A 20259-nucleotide genomic window follows, 5' to 3' on the forward strand; every position below is an offset into this window, starting at 1 on the left:
AACACATTTGCAAAGACAAGGAAGAAGACCGATTTTAAAATATTTTTAAAATCTGCTTTTCAAATTTTATAAATAAGGCAGAAACTGGTGAATGAAACTGAATGTACACAAACTTTTATTTATTTAGAAGAAACACACGCATTTACATAAGAAAAGTCAACACATTTTAGATAATAAATGTTCAGCTTTAATAATGATTAAAAAACACGATACTGATGTTTGCATAAACAGTAGGTATAAACACAACAGACAATGGATTTTGGATCTATTTTCCTGAATCAATTCTGGTGTAAACAGCAGAGACGCAAAGCTTCTTTAGATTGGCACGTCTCCACAAAGTACATTAAATGATCATCTACAGTATACAGTATGTGTGCATGTGGAGACAATGACATAAATATGTTCAGTCATGTATTTTATCACCTGGATAAATTACAAAAGGTCCATCACAGGTATGATGTATATTGTATTACTCTCTTTACCATAATGCACTGTTCACAGATTTTTAGAAGTTATACTTGAGATACGCTGTCACATATTATCAGTTACCAACACAGTTTTAAAAGAAGAGTTGGTTCAGTCATAAGAAAGTCTTGAAAGAGAGACTGTGTAACTTTTGAAATACGACAATATCACATTCCTCCTCAGGAGAGCAGCCATATTCAATTTATAAATGAACAATGAAATGCAGCCTTGTTCAATTCACTATACCCCCTCGTTCAGCTTACAGCATTAGCTAACAGTAGCAAACTTTAGCTTGATATTGCTTTGTAACAGTCATTGCTGAGTCAGTTTGCTCAGTTTGGGGCATTTGTCTACTTGTGCTACTATTATGCTTTACCTCAACACTATTTTTAGCATTTATCTTGTAATTCCCACACAAAGGTGGGAGCTATTCAGCCGATGTTAAATATAAGGGATCGTTTTAATCGGTTGAGGTTGTATGAGGTTTTTATTGATGGCAGTCGGCACGCCCAGGACTTGGAGAAGCAGAGAGAGCTACCAGCACAGAAGCTAAGAAATGTACTGCTGTGGACAGATCACCAGCAAAATGTAATTTAGACACTTAAAAACCAGGTAATCTTAAAAGAAATCTAGATCAGTTTAAGTATGCACTATATTCAGAATATTTTCACAGCTCTACCTTGCTGTCAGACGGCCTTTTCCAATGGGAAACCAATGTTATATAAGCCAAGCATCTCTCTCACCAAACCAACCAAACTCCATCAGCAAAATCAGCAATTTTACCTTGCAGGAAACAGGAATTGCTGGTCTACCACTGCCTTGATCTGTTAGTTATTTTGCATTATTGTGTGATCTTGGTGTTTTAAAGGGTTAGTTCAGATTCACCAAAGTCACACACAGGTGAGGTAAAAATACTGATTTCACCCACGGCGTTTGGTTGATTTGGATATTTGGTTATTTTAATGGGAGTATTCCAGCACAAAAGACTGTCTACTGGCAAAGCAGAGCTGTAAAATATAAAATATAAAATATAAAATATAAAATAGCCTGCACTTAAACTGATACTGATTTTTTTTTTTAGGTGGACCATTTTTAAGTTGCTAAAATACCTATCTTTTTTTGCTGACCCTGTCCACAGCAGTGCATTGTTTAGCTTCCCTGTTGGTGCAGCTGTGCGTCTCCAAACTGGGGGCGTGCCAACTGCCATCTACCATAGACTATCAAAAGGTACCTCATACAACCACGCTTCAATTAATCCTATCCATTTAAACAGTCTTGATTTATTTCCTGAGGCCAAGTCTGAGGCAGATTTTCTTTTTTCTCTGCAGGCATTCACATTATCATATTCGGAACTTAAGATGCAGGACGATATCTTCTTTAACTTTAACTGCAGGAGACTAAATATTTACTCATGAAACTTTAAACTATTCAGGCCACAGAAATAGTACACTGAAATGTTAATGATCATCAGGAGTATTTCTCTGTCTGGAGAGACTTTAGAGGTCCAGTATTGCAATGACTCACTCCAGTGGGAGCATTAAATCTGTTTCTGACCTTAAAGGTGTCCTTCAAACCGTTAAGGCTGGACGAGCTCGTGTAAGTGCTTTAACTGTCCTCCTTCAGCATCTCTTCAATCTCCCTGTCCCAGTTGTCATCACGATTCTCATTATCATCCAACACGTCGTACTCCTGAAGTTCCTCCTGCAGCTCCCTCTCCCAGTCAGCACTCTCCTCTGAAAACACATTGTCGAGTTGCTTATTGAACTCTGATAAACTAATTACACAAGAACCTAGTTAAACAGAGTAACAACTTACCCTTTTGTGTGTTTGGATGTTCCTTCTTGTCCAGCACCAGCTGTTCCATTTCTTTGCGTAGGTCGTCCTCATTTATCTTGCATGAGTCAAAAGCATCACTCACAAATTCAGTCACAGGCGGGCTGGTGGAGATATCCTCCTCATCCTTTCAGAACAGGAACAGATGGAGGTCAGACTCTTAACTACAATCATTTTAGTGCAATTACTGATTCATGATGACTACTCTTAGTTTCTTGTTTGTTTTAGACTTTGAAAACAGCTGGCTTACCTCACTTGTCTTTGGTTTGGTGGTGCGGATGGAAGGGGGAGTTTTCCGTTTCACTACATCTGCACAAATCATTTTTTTGACATTATCTCTCAAGTATATTCAAAGAAAAATACAAAGTGGAATTCATACTTTTTCAATAGCACTACGGGGATAGTGTGGATTTTTCCAAGTGGAATTGTATGTGGTATTTATCCACAGTCAGTGTGTGCGGTGAACTTATGTACACTACATATTGAGAATATTTCCACCACTTTACTTTCCCATCACACAACCCTTTCTGACAAGAAACTGCCTTTATATAAAGCCTCTCCAAAGCAACCAAACTCCATTGGCAAAAACAGTCATTTCAGTCCTCAGAACACTGGTATTTCTAGTCTACTGCTGCCTTGATCGGTTAGTTTGTTCGTGTTATTGTGTGACTATGGTGATTTTAAGAGTTAGTTTAGTTTCATTGAAGTCACACAATAACACTAACTAACAAATCAGTCAAGGCAGTGATTTTGCCAAAGGAGTCTGGCGGCTTTCTATAGAGTGATATTTGGCTTATATAACAGCAGTCTCTGTGGGAAAAAGCTGTCTAAAAGACAAGGGAAAGTGGTGAAAATGTTCTAAACATAACACATACTTAAACTCATATACATTTTTTTTGGTGGCTAAAATATATTTTACTCCACACCCTTCTGCATCAGTACATTGCTTAGCTTGTTACACTTGGACCCCTGCTGCTTCTCCGAACAGGGGGCATGCAGACCGCTTTCTACTGTAGGTAATACACACACTAAAAAAAACTCCTAACTACACCATTAATAGAGCATAGTAAGTCCTCTGTCCCGATATTTTTCTGACTGCTGGTATTAAAATTGAAATTAAGCAGATTATGAAACAAAAACAAAGATAAAATACTATGTTCAAAAGTTCCATGTTCAAACATTTCCTACGGTTAACTCACTTGTTGATTTATCACACAATATTTGGCCTCTATGGTTTTGTGCACAAGGGGCTATAAATTGAAATTAAATCTTTGTTTTTTCACCAACAAGAACATTAAGATTAACCACAGGCATTACAGTAGTTTTACCCTTTTGATGGACAGCCTCAGGTCTGGTGCCAGTTTTGTCCACGTCTCTCCGCTCAGCAGCCTGCTGTGCTGCTAGAGCTGTGAGCTGAGCTGACTGTTTTATTAAGGACACACGGTAGAAGTAATTCTTCCAGAAGACTTCCTCTTTCACCCTAAAATGAACGAGAGAGAGAAGAACAGGCAGTCATCTCTGCGGTGGAACAAAATATTTTGGTTTTTAATAAACCCACTCTTGTGTGGAGATGTACATGATGAAGAGACGGGACAAAGTATTATGTGAGTGTCAAAAACACTCACTGTTTGGGGACCAGATGGAAGCGCATCTTCCGAAGGAGCTCATCTTCCTCCAACATCACCATGGCGACTGGATACATTTGTTCACAGTCGAAGTGAAATTGCACCCCAGCAGGAGGGTCTCGTAAAAAATTTCTCTTGTCCTGTAAACAAATAAAGCAACAAACTTAAATTACAGTCTTCTGGAAATTACATTGATGCACACTATTTTTCTAACAAAAGAAACATTTTAGAAGGAGTAACACTCACAGCTGAGAGAGCTAAAATCTGCTGCTGTATGGTCTCCTCTTCATTATAACCAACCCATGGTGGCACAGCAGAATCTAGGAACAATGAAAACTGGCCTGTAGTTACTGTAGTGCAAGTCATTTATAATGAAAAACTTTATTGGTACTTAGTATCTCAAAATATCAAGTAAGCATCTCAAAATAATGAGTTATATTTCTCAAAATAATCAGTATTTCAACATATTGAGCTGGTATCTCTAAATAATATGATACTATCTCAAAACATTGAGTCACTGTGGTGGTCAGGTAACTCTCTTGGTAGACCATGTATTACATGTACTGAGAGTATGAGTCCTCTGCAGTGATGATGGGGTAAACTCCCACTTGCGACTCTTTGCTACATGTCACCTTCCTCACTTTATCTCCACCTTTCCTGTCAAATCTTCAGCTTTCCTAACAGTAAAGCCATGAAAAGGCCCAAAGAGTAGTCCAACACATCTCAATATGAATTTGTATATCAAAATAAATTAGCATCACAAGATATTTAGTATTTAAAATAAGAAACTTTCACAAAATAATTACTTAGTTGTCTCAATATAATGAATTAGTATCTTTACTGACTAACATTTGAATTAGTATCTCAAAATAATGAAACAGTACTAAGTCATTCTGATAAACTTTCTCATTAACTTGATAAAGTCTCTTATTATAATGTCTAACAGGATCTTGTTTTGTTTTTTCATCACAGTGAAGGAAACTGACTTCCAAACATCTCATGTATACACACTGGATACATATGAATACATTCAGTACTTACCAGACTTTTTGGCTTTTTTCTCCTGAACAAACCTTTCTTGTTCTTTCTGGAAATCACCCAAAATGGTCTGAGGGAAGAAAATGTATCATCATACAGGCCAAACTTCTTTAAAACAAAGAAGGAGGTGGAAATATCTACGTTAACACCGACACCAAGGGATATTTACCTTATCAATAATTCCATTGATCTTCCCCTCCTCCACGCTTTTCTTCAGGGTTTGTGCTGTTTCAACGACAGACTCGGACAGTTTCTTTGAGGCACTGCTGGCGAAGTTATAAATATAACCTGACAAGAAGCGAGTATAGCAAACATTACTGAGGTCGAACGGATACGCGGCTACAGCAAAGCAATTTAACCTAATTAGTTCAGTCTACTAATACTAGTACTACAAAGTTTCTACTTCATCAACTTTTATCCGACTTACCACTGAAGCCCTTAGCTTTTTGGAGAAGTTGAGGTGGTTGAGCATCTTCCTCAGCAGCACTGCTCTGCTCACTTTTGGCACTTTCAGTCGGTTTGTTTATGTCTTGATTCTGGTCTGCATTACCTTCAACAACAGACTCGCCTTTTTGGCCATTTTCGTTTTCTATCCCAAGCCAGCTTCCCCAGTTCTTAAACATACTTCAAATATCTTGTCAATAATCTTAAAAGAAGTTCTTAAACATGCTCTAATGGTAAATTACTTCGTTTTTGGGTTAGTTTTCGGATAGTTTGAAACTAGTAACTACTGTGGTAGCCGATGACGTTTCACCCATCAACCACTTCCGCGCATCAGTTAAGTTTGTCCCTTCTGTCTACCCTGTCTAACCCTCGGGTTGTCATGGAAACGTACAAGCGCCCCCTCAAAATTATGGATTTTTCATTAGGCTGTAAACTAAGCAAATATATAGCTAACCAGCTAAATAAGGATTTACTGCGATATGTATATAATCCCGTGAGCGTTCCGTAACTATAGGGTTCCCATGCTGTTTAGAAACGTTCAAATCTTGCCTTACTCGCTAGTTAACGGCAGATGGCAGACTCGCGCTGTTTTCCTCCACTTGTTATCCCTGACTGTTGTCCATGGATGGAGCTAGGTTAGCTTAGCTAATTTAAACTCTCCTGAGTGTGTCAGTGTGTCGTTCTCGGTTTGTATCATGAAGTAGGGTACGGACTGAAGTGCTGCGTGTAAAACACTAGAAACTCTCTTGTTTATTCCCCGAAACCGTCCGCACAACTACCGAGTAATTAAAAAGTGTTTCATTTGGAGATAAAACGGTTGAAAAAGATGAAGAATGTGTAACGTAAACCTGGGATATAGCTGCGTGCCAACCCGACGAGGCTTTCTTGTTCACCGGTTCATCCAGAAGTTGTATTCCCAGGTAAGGTCAGCCGTTTGAGCTGAGTTTTGAAATTATTTTTGAGAAAGCCGTGGACCACAGGGAGTCGAGTAGTTAATTTCATGAGAAAGTGCTTGTTTCGGACGAAGAGTCGGTCATTTATTTAAAATGGCAAGTCTGTTAAACTCAGCGCAGTTTTGCTTATTTGTTTGTATGGGAGGCGAAGATGGTTTCCATTGTGGTGCTCGACATTGTCAGTGTTTAATTCTCTCACACATAAGAGCATTAAGTTTAAGTCAGCCTGTCTGTAGTATGACAACAGGTGTTTACACAGCGTTACAGATGAAGGATGCAATTTATATCGTATAGACGGAGGCAAACAGCCTTTATGACAAGCGAAGGTACCATTCAGTTACAAGTGATTATGTATCTGTAAGAGCAGTTCCTTTCAAATTAAGAGCACATATGTATTTTCAGTGTAAGGCAGTGCTGTCTATATTACCATCAGAATCATGTTTGTTGCCATTATCTTTTTTTTTTTTACACACAGATAATAATTAGTCTTAGTATATTGGTGCAAAACAAGAAATATAGTACGAAAAAAAGAGGAAAGCAAGTACTGCAAGTCAAGACGCGTAAATAGAGAATAGAAGATAGCCAATAACAAATAGAAACAACAGGTACATTAAACAATAAAAGTCAGAAATTATGGAAATGTCACATCTTAGATGGAACACTTTGTAATCTTAATTAACCTGAATCAAATCTGCGCTGGGCTTTAAAAATGCCATTGAAAATATAAAAGTTAAGTGGGCTGCCCAGAAACACTGAAAATTGGTGAATTCTTAAGATGATAGGCGTTCGTGTTAAAAGGGTATTTAACACATGCTGTTAAGGATATTTGAAAATTGTTAAAAGTAACTTTTAGAGGGGAAATCATTTATTTCATCACCATCCCCAAACAATAAACCTTTCACCTATTTTCGCCTGAAGACTAACTGTCAAGAAGCCTATTTAAATGTTACTAGAAACTCAATTCAGTGACATCCCACAGTGGTATTTAGATTCTTGCCAAAATAAAGGTACATTGGGGTGATATTGTTATTGTGTCCAGCACTGGCCCCATATTTCAAAAATTTCTGTTAGCTTTTGTGTGAGGTTTTGTTTATTGTAATGGTGCTGCCATGTTTCACTGTGCATGTACTATGTTCCTGAACAAATACGTGCTCTGATCACTTTTCTTTTGTCCTCTTTTTTTTGTAATTACAAGGATTGCCAGTGATGCCAGTTAAATCCAACAAAATGGAAAAGACAATAGACTACTAATTAGCCATCAAAGATAATAAGTTAATTTTTATTTAATTTGTAGGGGTTTTAGAGACTGAAACTGGTTTACATAAATTAACAAATGGCTGCAAGTGTTACACTGTGTGACACTTATCTTTCAAACAAAGATGGATTAATGTTACCCCTTACCTTGGTGTCAAGGGTGGACTTAAAATGGAGTATCACTGAAAATGCCAATGTTATGAAACCCGACTCTGCCCTACTCAAAATGCCTTGCCTTTTGTTAATGTCTGTTTCTTATTTATTTCATATTTATTTATTTGATTTTCTTTTTTTGCATTATGAGGTCCTCTCTGGCCTGTAAAAATAAATAAATAAATAAAAAGTTCAGAAAAACAAGATCAAGGTCCTAAATGTTTTTTAGCTTCTCCAGCCACTGACAAATGCTCAGTTAGCTTTATTTATGAACCTAGATTGTAGAACAGTCTCTTTTCAGGTCACGGTCAGGTTCAGGAAGGCTTAAAAGATCAGCAGAATAACATGTGGCCAGACAGTGCTGAGCTGCGAAAGTGATCAGAAATATCTTTATCATATCTAGAATTGGCTGTCAACCATGCTGAATTGGGGGTAATATTCAAGGTATTTATTTATTTGCTATTATACAATGCAATATTGTCCTGTTCTTTAGTACCAGGGAAGATCTAGCTGTAGTCTTCTGTTCTTGCAAGGCTGTTTTGACAGATTGCAGCAGGGTGTCATCAGCATAGCACTCGAATGGAATGTGCTGATGTTTCTGATAGTGTTTTAATAATCAAAGATTGGGCCCAAAATCATGCCTTTTGTAAATGCACTCATATTTTGTCAGTTTTAACATATTTTAGGACTTGTTCATAAAATTTTGTGTCTGGACATTTTTTTCATGCTGTCTTTTTTTGTTTCTTTACTTTTACAACAGTACCATGGACGCTGACAGATACAAAAATGATCCACACTATACAGAGACAGAGACTGTTTGGCATGTGATGCAGAGATCAGGAGATCTGGATCCAAGGAGCAGAGATGGTGAGGGCTGGAAGCTGGTGGATGTATTCCTTTCAGGAGGAGCACCGTGGGGATTTACACTCAGAGGAGGACTGGAACATCGAGAACCTCTGCTCATAACCAAGGTAAATACTCCTAAAAAGTCTATGTCAAGTACAGCTGAGAATTGAGTTGGCGTGTGCTTTAACTGCAAGTGGGGATGTCTCTTTACTGCCTTTTGTGGGTATATCAAAATGGTAGCACTTTCCTTTCCTGTAAACTGTCAGTTTCAATCAAAATGTCAATGTCGATTTTATGATGACTCTTCCTGCACTAATAAGTGGACAACAAAATCCATCCAATAAAATGTGATGGTGGAAGTTGCAGCATTCCACTAAATCATTGTTTAAAGAGGAACTACACACTAAACTATTTTCTTGCACCATACATATAATTACAAATTCTTGTTGGCATATGATGTCAATACTTTTGCAGGAAAACATATTTTGTGCTTAAAGCTTGTATCTCTCTGCTTGGATTTGAAAGTTTGCTTCAGTTGAATTCTCTCGTCCCTCTCAGACCGCGATGAAACAAGCAAGGCACCAAGGTGCTTTATGTATGTTTGAGACTCACATAACTACTGGTAACGTTAGCATTAGCAAGATATGTTTCCACAGTAGCCCAGCATGGACAAACTAAACACTGGGTCTAGAGAGGATTTTTTGCATGTTTTGCAAGTTTTGCAGTTTCTTCTAAACTCATTATACATGTTAGAAAATGGGTGTTGAAAATGTGAAAACACTGAGAACTATGTAGTGCTGAATTCTTGAGTTATCGACTCGGTGACCTGCTGGAGCCATGGGCCCCCAACACTATATAAGCCCCACGAACCAACAAGCGACACAAATGACACCACCTCCCGCTCCCCTCACCCTCCCTAACAGTCAGTTACTTACATACTTTCAGTGACTCTCTCAGTCCAAATCAGCCCAGCAGTTCACTTCAGTTCTAACAACCCGACACAGAAGAAAAGAAATACCATCCTGTCACTGTCCTCTGCCTCTGGTGGCTCAGACATCTCTGGACGTCCAATAAAGCTGCTAGACAGAGCGTCCATGTTTCAGGTCATTTTCAGGTCATAGTGGTTTTTGACACAGAGAGAGCGGAGCAGCCACAGCCCCAGTATTTCAGAGGAGAGAAAACTGCTAATTTTTTCATGAGTTTGAGACATGATTTTACACTCTTAGCATTTTTTTAATCATTCAAATTTGGCTGGGTGGTTAACAACATGTTGCTGTGTTGTGACAAACTCAGAACATACATTTATTCTTGCTTTATAGTGTCTTTAATCATGGGAAAAAGCAGGGCTATGACTATGTACTGACAGACACACACACGCACATGCACATGCAGGAGATTGTACATTCAAATGAAGTGTACGTTCCTTGGTTCTCTCAGCCTTTAAAACTGTATATAAATAAAGGCATACTCATAAAAGTAAATTTGTAACAAAAAACAGGAAATAAGGAATCAGAATTTGTAAAAATCAACTTTTAAAGTTTCTCCAAAAAATACATTCAACATACAACGCACTAATGTATGTCTTGACTTTGTGAAATGGGAGATATGAGCCATAATATGCATACAGTGCCCATGAGAGGGAGAGTACCTAAACATAGTGCAGCCCAATCAGCTCTGAAACCACACTGTGACCTCACTTCTCTGTTTACGGTGTAATGATTTACTACAAAAGACCTTGATAGTTAATTTGACATGGTAAAATACCACCAGCGGCTGTTTGTTGGGAGCTGTGTCCCTGCTGGATTTTTGTCTGTGGTTTCTGTATTGACCCAAAGCGGGTCCAAAGTCCAACTCAGATGGACGAAACTCAGGATCTGAGGCACCACATGGGCTTAGAGCAATACAGTTAGGATCGCCTTCACCCTATTACCACAGGTTTTACAAGAATGGAATTCAAATAACTAGAATTCTGAGTATTTTAAGTCTTTAAGCTGTCAGATTAAATGGCGTGGTCACATTTCTGAAACGTGTGCGGTGTGAACCATCGCCCAGTTGGACTGCAGTTCTTTGGTTTGGTATTGACAGCGTTTTAGTGTTAATGTTTTGTCACTGAACGCCATATCCTTCATCCAGGGACCAACGTGAAGTGGACCTGTTTCCATCTGATGGTGAGATGTCAGTTCCTCAGGACCTTTTCAGAAGCCTTTACTTTAAACTTTTCACCTATATAATCACAACCCCGAGTCTTCCTTGCTGGAACATAAAGAAATTTTTCAGTAATCTCGTAAAGTAAATTGGTAGTGGACTAGACTTAACACGTGTGTCAAGCTGTCTTGAACTGCCTCAGAGTTTAGTGTGCTGTCACTTAGGCTGCAGTGTGTGTTATTAGATCCCACCTGGACCTTTGCTTTCTCATATTTTTGTGCTGCGTGGTTAAATTTCAGTTTGGAGGGTAGCCTGTGGTACCAGGAGCAGGGGAGGAATGTTGGAGCTTTGTTTGATTTTCTAAATGTAGTGAATTATCTGTGACAGCCTGAAGCCCATTGGAATGGCATGATGGGATAAGTGAAGTCAGGATTAGTGATTTGTTCTCTTTTGGAGTGGCTCTCAGATTATAGTCACTGATTTACAAAGGTGTGTTAGTGAATTATGTGTGTTAACAAGATAAAGATGCAAGTAAACTTACTATTATCCGTACAAAAATAATAACTTTACATTGTAGCCTGTAACAAAAAGGTCTACAGCGTGTCAACAAACCACTGTCTGCTTAATACTAAAAAAAAGTTTATAACCCCTTACTCCCAACATTTGTCTGTTTAATGACATGTGGACATATTTCAGACATATGTTGCTTGTAAACCTGTATGCACTACCTGGTGCAGTTCGTTCTTTATCTGGCACATTTTTTGGCATACATATCATTTGCTGTTTTTGCACCTATATATGGACTGTGTCCTACTTTTTTTGAGTGCTGCCTATTCTTAAAATAACACACCCTGCCTGAACAGGAGATATAATTCTGGTCATAATAGTTGTTAGACTTGATCTTATCCATCAAAATACAACAATTTCATATTTCAGAAATATTTTCTCTGTTCTTCCAGGAAAAATGTAAGAAAATACCATGGGATGGACAAGTCATGCTACTTAAAAATATGAAATCAGTTCCGTTTCACTGCATATTGGTCAAACATGTAACACAGCTGCACCCATGTGGATTTTTGTGTTAAATGCACAGTTCACCCCAAAACCAAAATACATTTATTACCTGTAGTGCTGTGTATTTATCTAGATGGTTTTAATGTGACTTGCAGCATTTTGGAGATTTCGGCTGTAGAGATGTCTGCCGTCAATGGAATATTATAGAACTAGATGGCACTCGGCTTGTGGTGCTTTGCGTTTTTTTCCCTTTCTTACATTTTATTATTGTTTTCATTATTTTCATCATCTTGTTTCAGTATGGCTAGTGAGCACTGAGTACCCTGGTTTTGGTTGGTATGTCTGCATTTTATGTATTCACCTTAGAAACAAACAGCTGGAGACAGCCTAAATGACCAAATTTATTGGCTGTTTTCTCACCTTCATACATTCTTACCAATTACTAAAGTGAAGGATAATAAAAAGGGTCCTCAGTTTGATGCATGGTTTAGAGTATTGGCAAAAAAAAATCCTGGATCTAATTAAAATTCTTAACATTCCACTCATAGTTCAAGTTATGCTCAAGGTCTTCATGGACTTAAAGTCCTTAGTCTCAATAAACTTATATAATCCTATTTTACACAACACAGCTGGGCATGCACCTTGTATATATGTTTCCTCTGCCAGGATCAAATTTTATATGGAAGAAGATATTGTTTGTTCTGAAAAGAACCGGTACCAGACACACTGCGAAAATATCTGTTCTTACACGCTGTGATAAATCACCTGCAGGTAAACAGGTTTTACCAATTATTTAATCCTTTGTGTGACAAAGTAGTGGGCCTGGTTTGTTTTAGGATTGCTCAATCTCTGGAACAAAGATGATTCATATAGACCAGGATCATGGCTCTTGTGAGGAAAAAAATTTAATATCCAAATAGTTTTCTGTTTGTGGAAGTCAGGATTTTGGAGGTATGGAATGCTGGAATGATTATTTATTAGGCAGAGGAGAATTAATGGCTCGGTGCTCTTTGATGTAAAAGTGCAATATTTGCATAAGATATAAAATATAGTTAATGTTCTTGAGTCTTAGGGCATTTTTGGTGCTCAAAGTTAATTCCACATATGTCTTATCTGGAATTTCAGAAACAAGGGTCAATGTCATGTGTAAAGACCAAAACAATATTACCTTTTCTGGTATCTTACTTTGAGTAATATAAATCTTTTTCTACAAAACCCTTTTTAACTTTCAGAAAAAGTCAATTGTTATTAAAGAAAGCATTCTAAACACAAGAAACTGTGCAAGAAGTTTGCTTCAATGATGTACAGTCTAACATAATCAACATTGTGATTTAAATCACAGATGGCCTGACAAAGAAAAAAGTACAGAATAGGACAAATTTGAGGAGGTATTTATAACCAAAAGTATTGAGGTCCGATATCCAGCTCTATTCATGTGGTAACTGTATCAGACTGAAAAAAGAAAGGTGATAAAGGAAAAGGAATGTGATGTGATTTGAAAGTTGAAAAGCAGGTGTGTCATAACCCAACGTACCATGCTGTTGGTAGCTAGCTAACTAATGAATCTAGCTCTGTGTCACTAAAAGTTGGAGATTGATTGATGGGTGGATGTCTTATTGCTTGAACCTGGTCTGGTCAAGCCTATGCAAGCTCACATCATATTTTGTTTTATTGGAAATATGATTGGATTTTCATTTGGAATATAAATAAGCGTCCGCTTTTGTTTTAATGGGTGTACAGTATGACTGGGGATGTTTTTCATTTCATCTCAACTTTCAAATATATATAGTTTTCAACATTGTTTCAACATCTTTAAACATCTGGTTTGTGTAAGTAAAAGCTCAGTCACATAAAGTTACCCATTTTGATGGTTAACATGTAGTCTCTGCAACATTGTCTTCTGTCATGAAAATTCTATTTGTAATTTATGTTTTCTATTTTTTCAATATGTAACTATTACCTTTGTGACAACCATAGCCCATAGGTGACAATAAGAGGCTGTGCTTAGCGGTACTTTGAGCAAATGCTAACTTAAGCTAACTTTCTCACAATGATATGCTGATGTTTGTGGGTAGAATGTTTACTGTTGCACTGGGTTCTCATCATCTTGGTTTAACATGTTAACAGATTAATATTTGCTAACTAGCAATAATCAATAGCTGAGGCTGATGGGGATAAGGGCTGGGTATTGTTAAAAAAAATACTATAGCAGTACTGACACTAGTTCCCTTAAAGTGACACTAATACTAATTGAGTACTTTAATTGACACCTTTATTTCTCTATTTCATTTGATACCCATCATGTGTATGGAAATAACCTTCTGCATTTAATGCATTGATGTAGTACAGCCATACTTTCAAATATTTTGTTGGCACAATGAACTGCCAACAAATATACTATGTGCAATTTCACCTCCACACAGACTGGTTGGCTTCTACCTACTGCAGTATGGGGTATTTAAATTGAAAAAAAAAGCTTGCTGTGATTAATGTGTCCTTAATGGGGATTTCATTTTTTCAGTTTTTCACATGTATGGTTACAAAGCAAAGTATTCAACAAATTGAAATTTTGATCTGACCATGGTGCTGCATGCAAACATAAGGAAATGCCAAAGTGCTTTCAGTTCATCCTCAGGGGGGCATTGATGTCTCTTCAAAATTTTATTGCAATCCATCAAATACTATGATGTCAAAATCCTGGTGGCACAAGAGGAAAAGTCTGGAGACTTGCAAAGTCATCAGGATTCTTGCACCATAGATATCTGGATGAAAGTTCATGGCGGTCTATCCAGTAACTGTCAAACTTGTGAATTTTGACCTTAAATGGAATAGTTATTATATTTCAATCTGGACCAAAGTGATGGACATTGCCATCCATAGAGCCACAACACTAGCATGTCTAAAAACATGTAGTATAACCTCTTGGGAATGATACTTAAACTTCCATCTATGGAGAGGGTTAACGTACTGGCCACAACCAAATGTAGTGATTTATAGCAAGAAGTTCTTCAAAAGCCACAGATACTTAAAACATCTGTCTAACTTAGAGAGACAGATTAACCAAAAGAAAACTATGCAGAGGTCAAATTGGGGTGAGTTTGTTTATGCGGTTGCTGGTGTCTTGTCAAACAGCAATGAACATCGTCAATGATGTGTGCAGGCAATGCCTAAAACCATACAAGAGGTCTGAGTTCAGTGCCCTGTCAGCGTGCTGCACAGGACATCTGTCAGCAGAAAAGACACATTCCTTACCCTCACTGCCACCACATCCTTCCCTTCATGTCCCACAGAGAGACATGAGGCTATTTTGGAGGATACTCAGGCATCCAGGATGAGTGCAGTTTGTGTGATTATAGCCTGGAGGAAGATGGTAAACAAAGGACATGGTATGGCTCTTGCTGATTGGCCAGACATGGTGAAAAAAGTTTGGAAAAGCGGTTTGAATGTCCTGCCTTGATGTTGTGGGAACACTGCCTTTATTTTGTGCTGCTACTTGACACTGCTTGTTTTATTCACATTCTTAAAATATTTTCTTATTGTGGAGCCATGTTTTAGGTTAGGTTGTTGTTTTTTTGAATAAAACCCAGACTACTGTGTAACCATAAGCTGTTTGACAGATGCCCCGCAAGTGTTGTTGGTCTTGAAGACATCATTGTTTGGATATACAACGATTTGTGGAAAACAAGTTGTACTGTGCTTTGATCAGACAATTAGTTTTTGCACACTTACTGCCTTTTAAGGCGTACTTAAATGTGATTAAAGCTAGTTTTTCACCAGTTGCACTTATTGGTTTAGTTTATATTCTCTTCTCTGTTCTGCTGAACTGCTGTTGACTTACTCTGATTCTTTGGAGCTACAGTTCATCATTCCTGTCTGCTTGGGCTGAACTACTTACATGCTCTCCTTTTTATGTAGTTTCTTTAGGCACCCGAAAAAATGTACAGCAGCTTGGTTGTTTTCCCAGCACTGTATAATCAAATATATTCTGAGGTATGCTACTGCCTAAAAAGGTCAGTCCTATTTGCTACAGCTTTGCAACCTTCACAAAAATGTACTTGAGAAGAATCTTTCAAATAGAGTAGTCAGGTGAAGTGTGGTCCATCTCTGAGTATTTTAAAACTGTCAATTTGATTATATGTCACAAAGTTTAAATTTCCACACAATGCTTAAAGGATAGGTCTGGTGCCATTCTGTATTGTTCTTATTGGCAACAAATTATATGAAAATACCATTTTGTGTAGCTAAATCCTGATATTTCTTTCTTCAAAGCCATAGAGCTACTGCAAATTGTCACTAAGGCACCAAATGTGTATTCATCCACTACTGAAAGTAACTCCTGGTTAATCCAGTTTTTGAGTGGTGTTAGCTAAAATGTACAATTGTACAATATCCAGCTGTTTTAGGAATTTGCTGAGTTTTAATTTTTTTTTTCAATGAAACTACATATTAGTAGATTTACCAGAAAATTTAGTAGAGTAATTTCATACATTCCATTTTACTGGAGTATATGATATTATGATGGTATATGTGTAAAGCTCACGTAAAAGGACTCTACTGTAGACCATAATCCCTCATTATAAGCAGATCTGATCGTCATAACAACACTTTGCCAACAGTTGGGAAACAACATACACAGGAACTCTTCTTTGGTCTTGAGAAGCTGCAGCCTTTATTCACTGAGAAACTCAAACTTACACTGTACATTTACTGCCAGACTGAGAACTTCACTACCCAACCTGTCCTCCATCACTTACTCACTTAAGTCACACACTACTAGGGCTGCATAATATGGTAGGGAAAAAGGTGTGTTGCAATCATTTTAACTGAAATTTCAATTGCTATATGTGATATGATTAATGGGAATGATCGTGCAACTCCATTTTCATTTTTACTGAAAAAAGTGCCTATTAAAAGGATGATGATGTGATTTTTGTTGGGGGTTGTACCAAACAAACATGTTTTGTTCATCTGAAGAAAAAGATTTTCAGGCCCAGGCATCTAGGCAGCATCACAGTACTTCATTATAATGCTGTTTTCTGACACGTTCAACCCTTTTCAAAAAACTGCAATTTGGACTTTTGACTTGGCCATATAGCGATTTTGATAATCTTGCGATTAATTGTGCAGCCCTACTCACTATGCTGCCCTGTGCTACACTACTCTGACCAATCAGTTGTCTGCAGTGTTTGTTGGTTTACCCTTATCATCAGGATTAAGTCCATACTCCCAAACAGGGGCAGAGGTATTTTTCTTTTTTAACTAGTTAGTCCTGTAATTTTAACCACCCAACACCATGTTTCACAGTTCAACTGTGCTGCCTTGTCCACCAGTAAAGAGACTGACCTCTTATGGTACGTGCTGCACACTACAATAATATCACTTTAGTACAGAACCTCTATCAGTTTAGTAGAAAGAGGAGTGTCTGTGTATTTGATGGTATTTAAAATCAGACCATCAGGATTTCTAAATACCTGTGTATGCTATAATACCTACATACCACCCAAGTCAGAAAATACTGAGAGAGGGGAAAACTCTAATGCCTCTATTGAAGACCTTACTTTAACCTTGCATAACCCATAACCACTAATTTACCCTTGTTAAAAATAAACTGTTTACCTAAATGTGATGCCCATTTGGTTGTTGTGTCGCCCAAATGTTTCAGTTTGTGTCCATTTTAAACATTGTAGCTTACTGTAAATGCAACAGTCAGTGATTCAGTTTCTCTACAAAATACATTACCATATCAGGAGCAGCTCAGGAATCCAGCCAGCCATCATAAAAATCCTTAGTCCGCCCTGCCTGAACCCTGCCTTAAAATTCTATTATAGAAAAATGAAAAGGGGCTTTGATTGGAGCTATCTGGGTTCTGGTTTTCTGTGGCCGTATAACACGTAATGGTCTGTAAATGTACACATACCTCTGTCATTGAGTCATACAGCCCCCTCTCACAGGTTGTGCGTAGAACTGATAATCAGCTGCAGAGCTTGGCTTTTGTGCGTTAATGTGCCAACTGCCAAGCAAGTTCTCTCTGCTTTTCTTTGCACACTGAGGCGTGCTGTCTTGCTGACTTTTATCTGATTTTCTGCGTCAGTGTGAGGACAGCGCTGACCTTAACGCTCGCTGTATCTGACACTTCAGAGACCTTGGCTGTAGCTGTGGTTCTGTCAGTTTAATGTCTTGCATTTGGTGGGTCCTCCCTGGAGCCACTTCACTACACTGTACTCTGTTCACTGTACTTTCCTCTGACAGATGTGTTATTCCAGGTGTCTGCCTTCAAACAAACACAATACGGTTTGTTTTCACATCATGCCACTGGCTTGGACAGCAGCTTTTTGAGGTTTTTTTTATAGCCTTTGATCCCTTTCTTTAGAGACTGGCCTTCCTGCTGTGAACTTTGGTAAACAGTCCGTTTCTTCTGTCACTGTTACCCTATAAAACATATTAAGAATGTCAACAAGACCCTGGTTGCTTTTTTTCTTTCACAGATCCCTGAAGCATTTTTTTCTTTGTTATGTTGCCCTTGTTTTTATAACTCGACTGCCATTTGGATGCAATCATAAGTGCAAGTTATAGTTGATAATACTAAAGTTTAAGTGTGTAACATTTAGGAGAATCTGTTGGCAGAAATGAATGTTTTTCGTTACCGTAGAATGAGTCTAACATATTGCACTACTGTGTTTCTATAGTAGCACCAAACACTGGCTCGAGATCCAGCCTTTCGCATGTTTTGCAGCCACTGGAGTTTCTCCACTATTTCATCGCTACATTCCTAATTCCCATTCCAACACATTGGTCCATTAATTCATCAATTAGAAAATATTTAGTTGCAAGATAAAAATGTTGCATTTCCAACTACATGAGAGTAGTGAAGTTTCTGATGTCATATATCACTATACACTAAGTTTTTCTTTCATAAATGGTCCCGCTCTGAGGATGCTTTGTTAGAAACACTGATAAAAATTAGTCCAAATACTACAGTTTCTAAAACACAGTACAAAAGTGACATAAGGTCACATTAGAAGGAGCTGCACCACAATAGGCTTTAAAACCTACAGAGTAAACATCAGGGTTTTGCTTATCACAGTACTGAGAAGCAATAAGTAAGTAGCACTGAGGTTAGGTCGAATGAGGTTACTTAATCTCTTTCACAACACTGTAGCGGGAACCTATTTGACAGAAGAAGTTCTTTGGCACCCACTTATAAATGGTATTTTGTATGCACTGGTGGCCATTTTACAAGGTAACCAGCAAAAAGTTACGTCAGGCTAGTAACTTAAATCAGACAGTTGCCCAGTCAGGTCAGTGCTCGAAAAAAGGACAAAACAAAAAACAGGCAGCTTGTTTACTTAATTGATCAAGTGTTGGTCAATTCTAAAACAATATACGAGTTACAACAGGAGAGAACATTCATTGTGTCTTGAAAAAAGACATATAACTAGGTTGAGAATGATGACTTGATACATACAGATTTGTCCAGCAAATGGATGGGTATAAAGTCAAATCTTATATGTAACTAGTAACTAAATCTGTCAGATACATACTAGAGCAGACAGTGCAATATTTGTCTCTGAGATCTAGTGGAGTAGAAGTCTACAGTTGCATAAAATACACTTAACTAAAGTTGAAGTACCCTGAATTTTATTTGAAATTTTAATCAGGGCCAGTAGAAAAGTTGCTGCCTTTAGTGTCACAGCTGCATCAGCATTAAATGCCAGAGGTTCATAAAGACAATTTCATGTCTTCTAGTTCCTCTGATCTTTTGCACAAATTAACTGTACTGCACTGCCAGCTGACAGCTGAAGAATAATATAAAGTTGGTTTTAGCATCACACTGTAATTTGTCTAAACATATGTTGCATGTGTTACATACAAATTAGTAAGCTAACATTAGCTACTGCTGCTACTGTTACTTAACTAACGTTTTTTGTGGTATTGTTATCGGCAAGTGCACGTCTATGCGCAGATCCAATACCACGTAATTCATTAACCCCAAAATGGGAGCTGTTTGTTTTCTTAGGATGGCGAAGTGCATGTTCCATGACTTTCATTTGTTGTACTTGACCTGTTTGTTCTTGGTTTTACAAAGGGTTTAACCTGAGGCAGCAACCACATCTCATCCCTACAGGGTTAGTAGTATGTAGGGTTGGCTGATGTCTACCGAATTGGCCTGTCAGAGTGAAACATCACAATGGACGATGATATCGTGGTTCACTTCCAGCCTGCGACCCTTGCTGTGTGTCATCCCCCATTCTCACTCCCCCTTTCCTGTCTTGTCAGCTGCTGTCCTATCCTAATAACAGCACAACCCCCCTAAAAATATACTTTAATAAATGGTAATAATAATAATATGTTTTTAATGCACTATGATGAGATCGATAGTCTTATTGGTCAATACGCAATGTTCAGGTACAGGAAGGGAAAAAATGGTATCGGAACATCTCAAGTTACATCCTTAGTTTACTCTCCTGTAGTGCTTCATAGGGTTGATT

General features: G+C 37.9%; 2 protein-coding genes across 3 annotated transcripts in view; one reads left to right on the forward strand and one right to left on the reverse strand.

Moving 5' to 3' along the window:
* Window positions 1-1497: 1497 nt before the first annotated feature.
* On the reverse strand, window positions 1498-5752 carry LOC146323577 (synapse-associated protein 1-like). The gene is made up of 9 exons (XM_084722602.1): window positions 5389-5752; window positions 5131-5249; window positions 4965-5031; window positions 4170-4243; window positions 3924-4063; window positions 3627-3778; window positions 2549-2607; window positions 2281-2425; window positions 1498-2198 (listed from the first exon to the last, which is right to left on the reverse strand). Exons 1-9 carry the CDS (start codon window positions 5582-5584, stop codon window positions 2071-2073), a joined length of 1080 nt encoding a protein of 359 aa, XP_084578728.1. The 5' UTR covers window positions 5585-5752; the 3' UTR covers window positions 1498-2070.
* Window positions 5753-6067: 315 nt separating this feature from the next.
* Window positions 6068-20259, forward strand: part of shroom2a (shroom family member 2a) — a 47448-nt gene continuing 33256 nt past the window's right edge. Inside the window, exons 1-2 of one of the 2 annotated variants that reach the window (XM_084722595.1) lie at window positions 6068-6325; window positions 8526-8736. In XM_084722595.1, coding sequence (XP_084578721.1) covers window positions 8530-8736 — 207 coding nt within the window. In that variant the 5' untranslated portion in view covers window positions 6068-6325; window positions 8526-8529. Of the gene's footprint in view, window positions 6326-8525; window positions 8737-10508; window positions 10780-20259 lie in introns of those variants that run through there. The other variant, XM_084722598.1, reaches the window with a different exon arrangement.

Source organism: Lutjanus erythropterus, chromosome 7 (genome assembly GCF_056507025.1).
Source record: "Lutjanus erythropterus isolate fLutEry1 chromosome 7, fLutEry1.hap2, whole genome shotgun sequence".
Classification (NCBI taxonomy): domain Eukaryota; kingdom Metazoa; phylum Chordata; class Actinopteri; order Lutjaniformes; family Lutjanidae; genus Lutjanus; species Lutjanus erythropterus.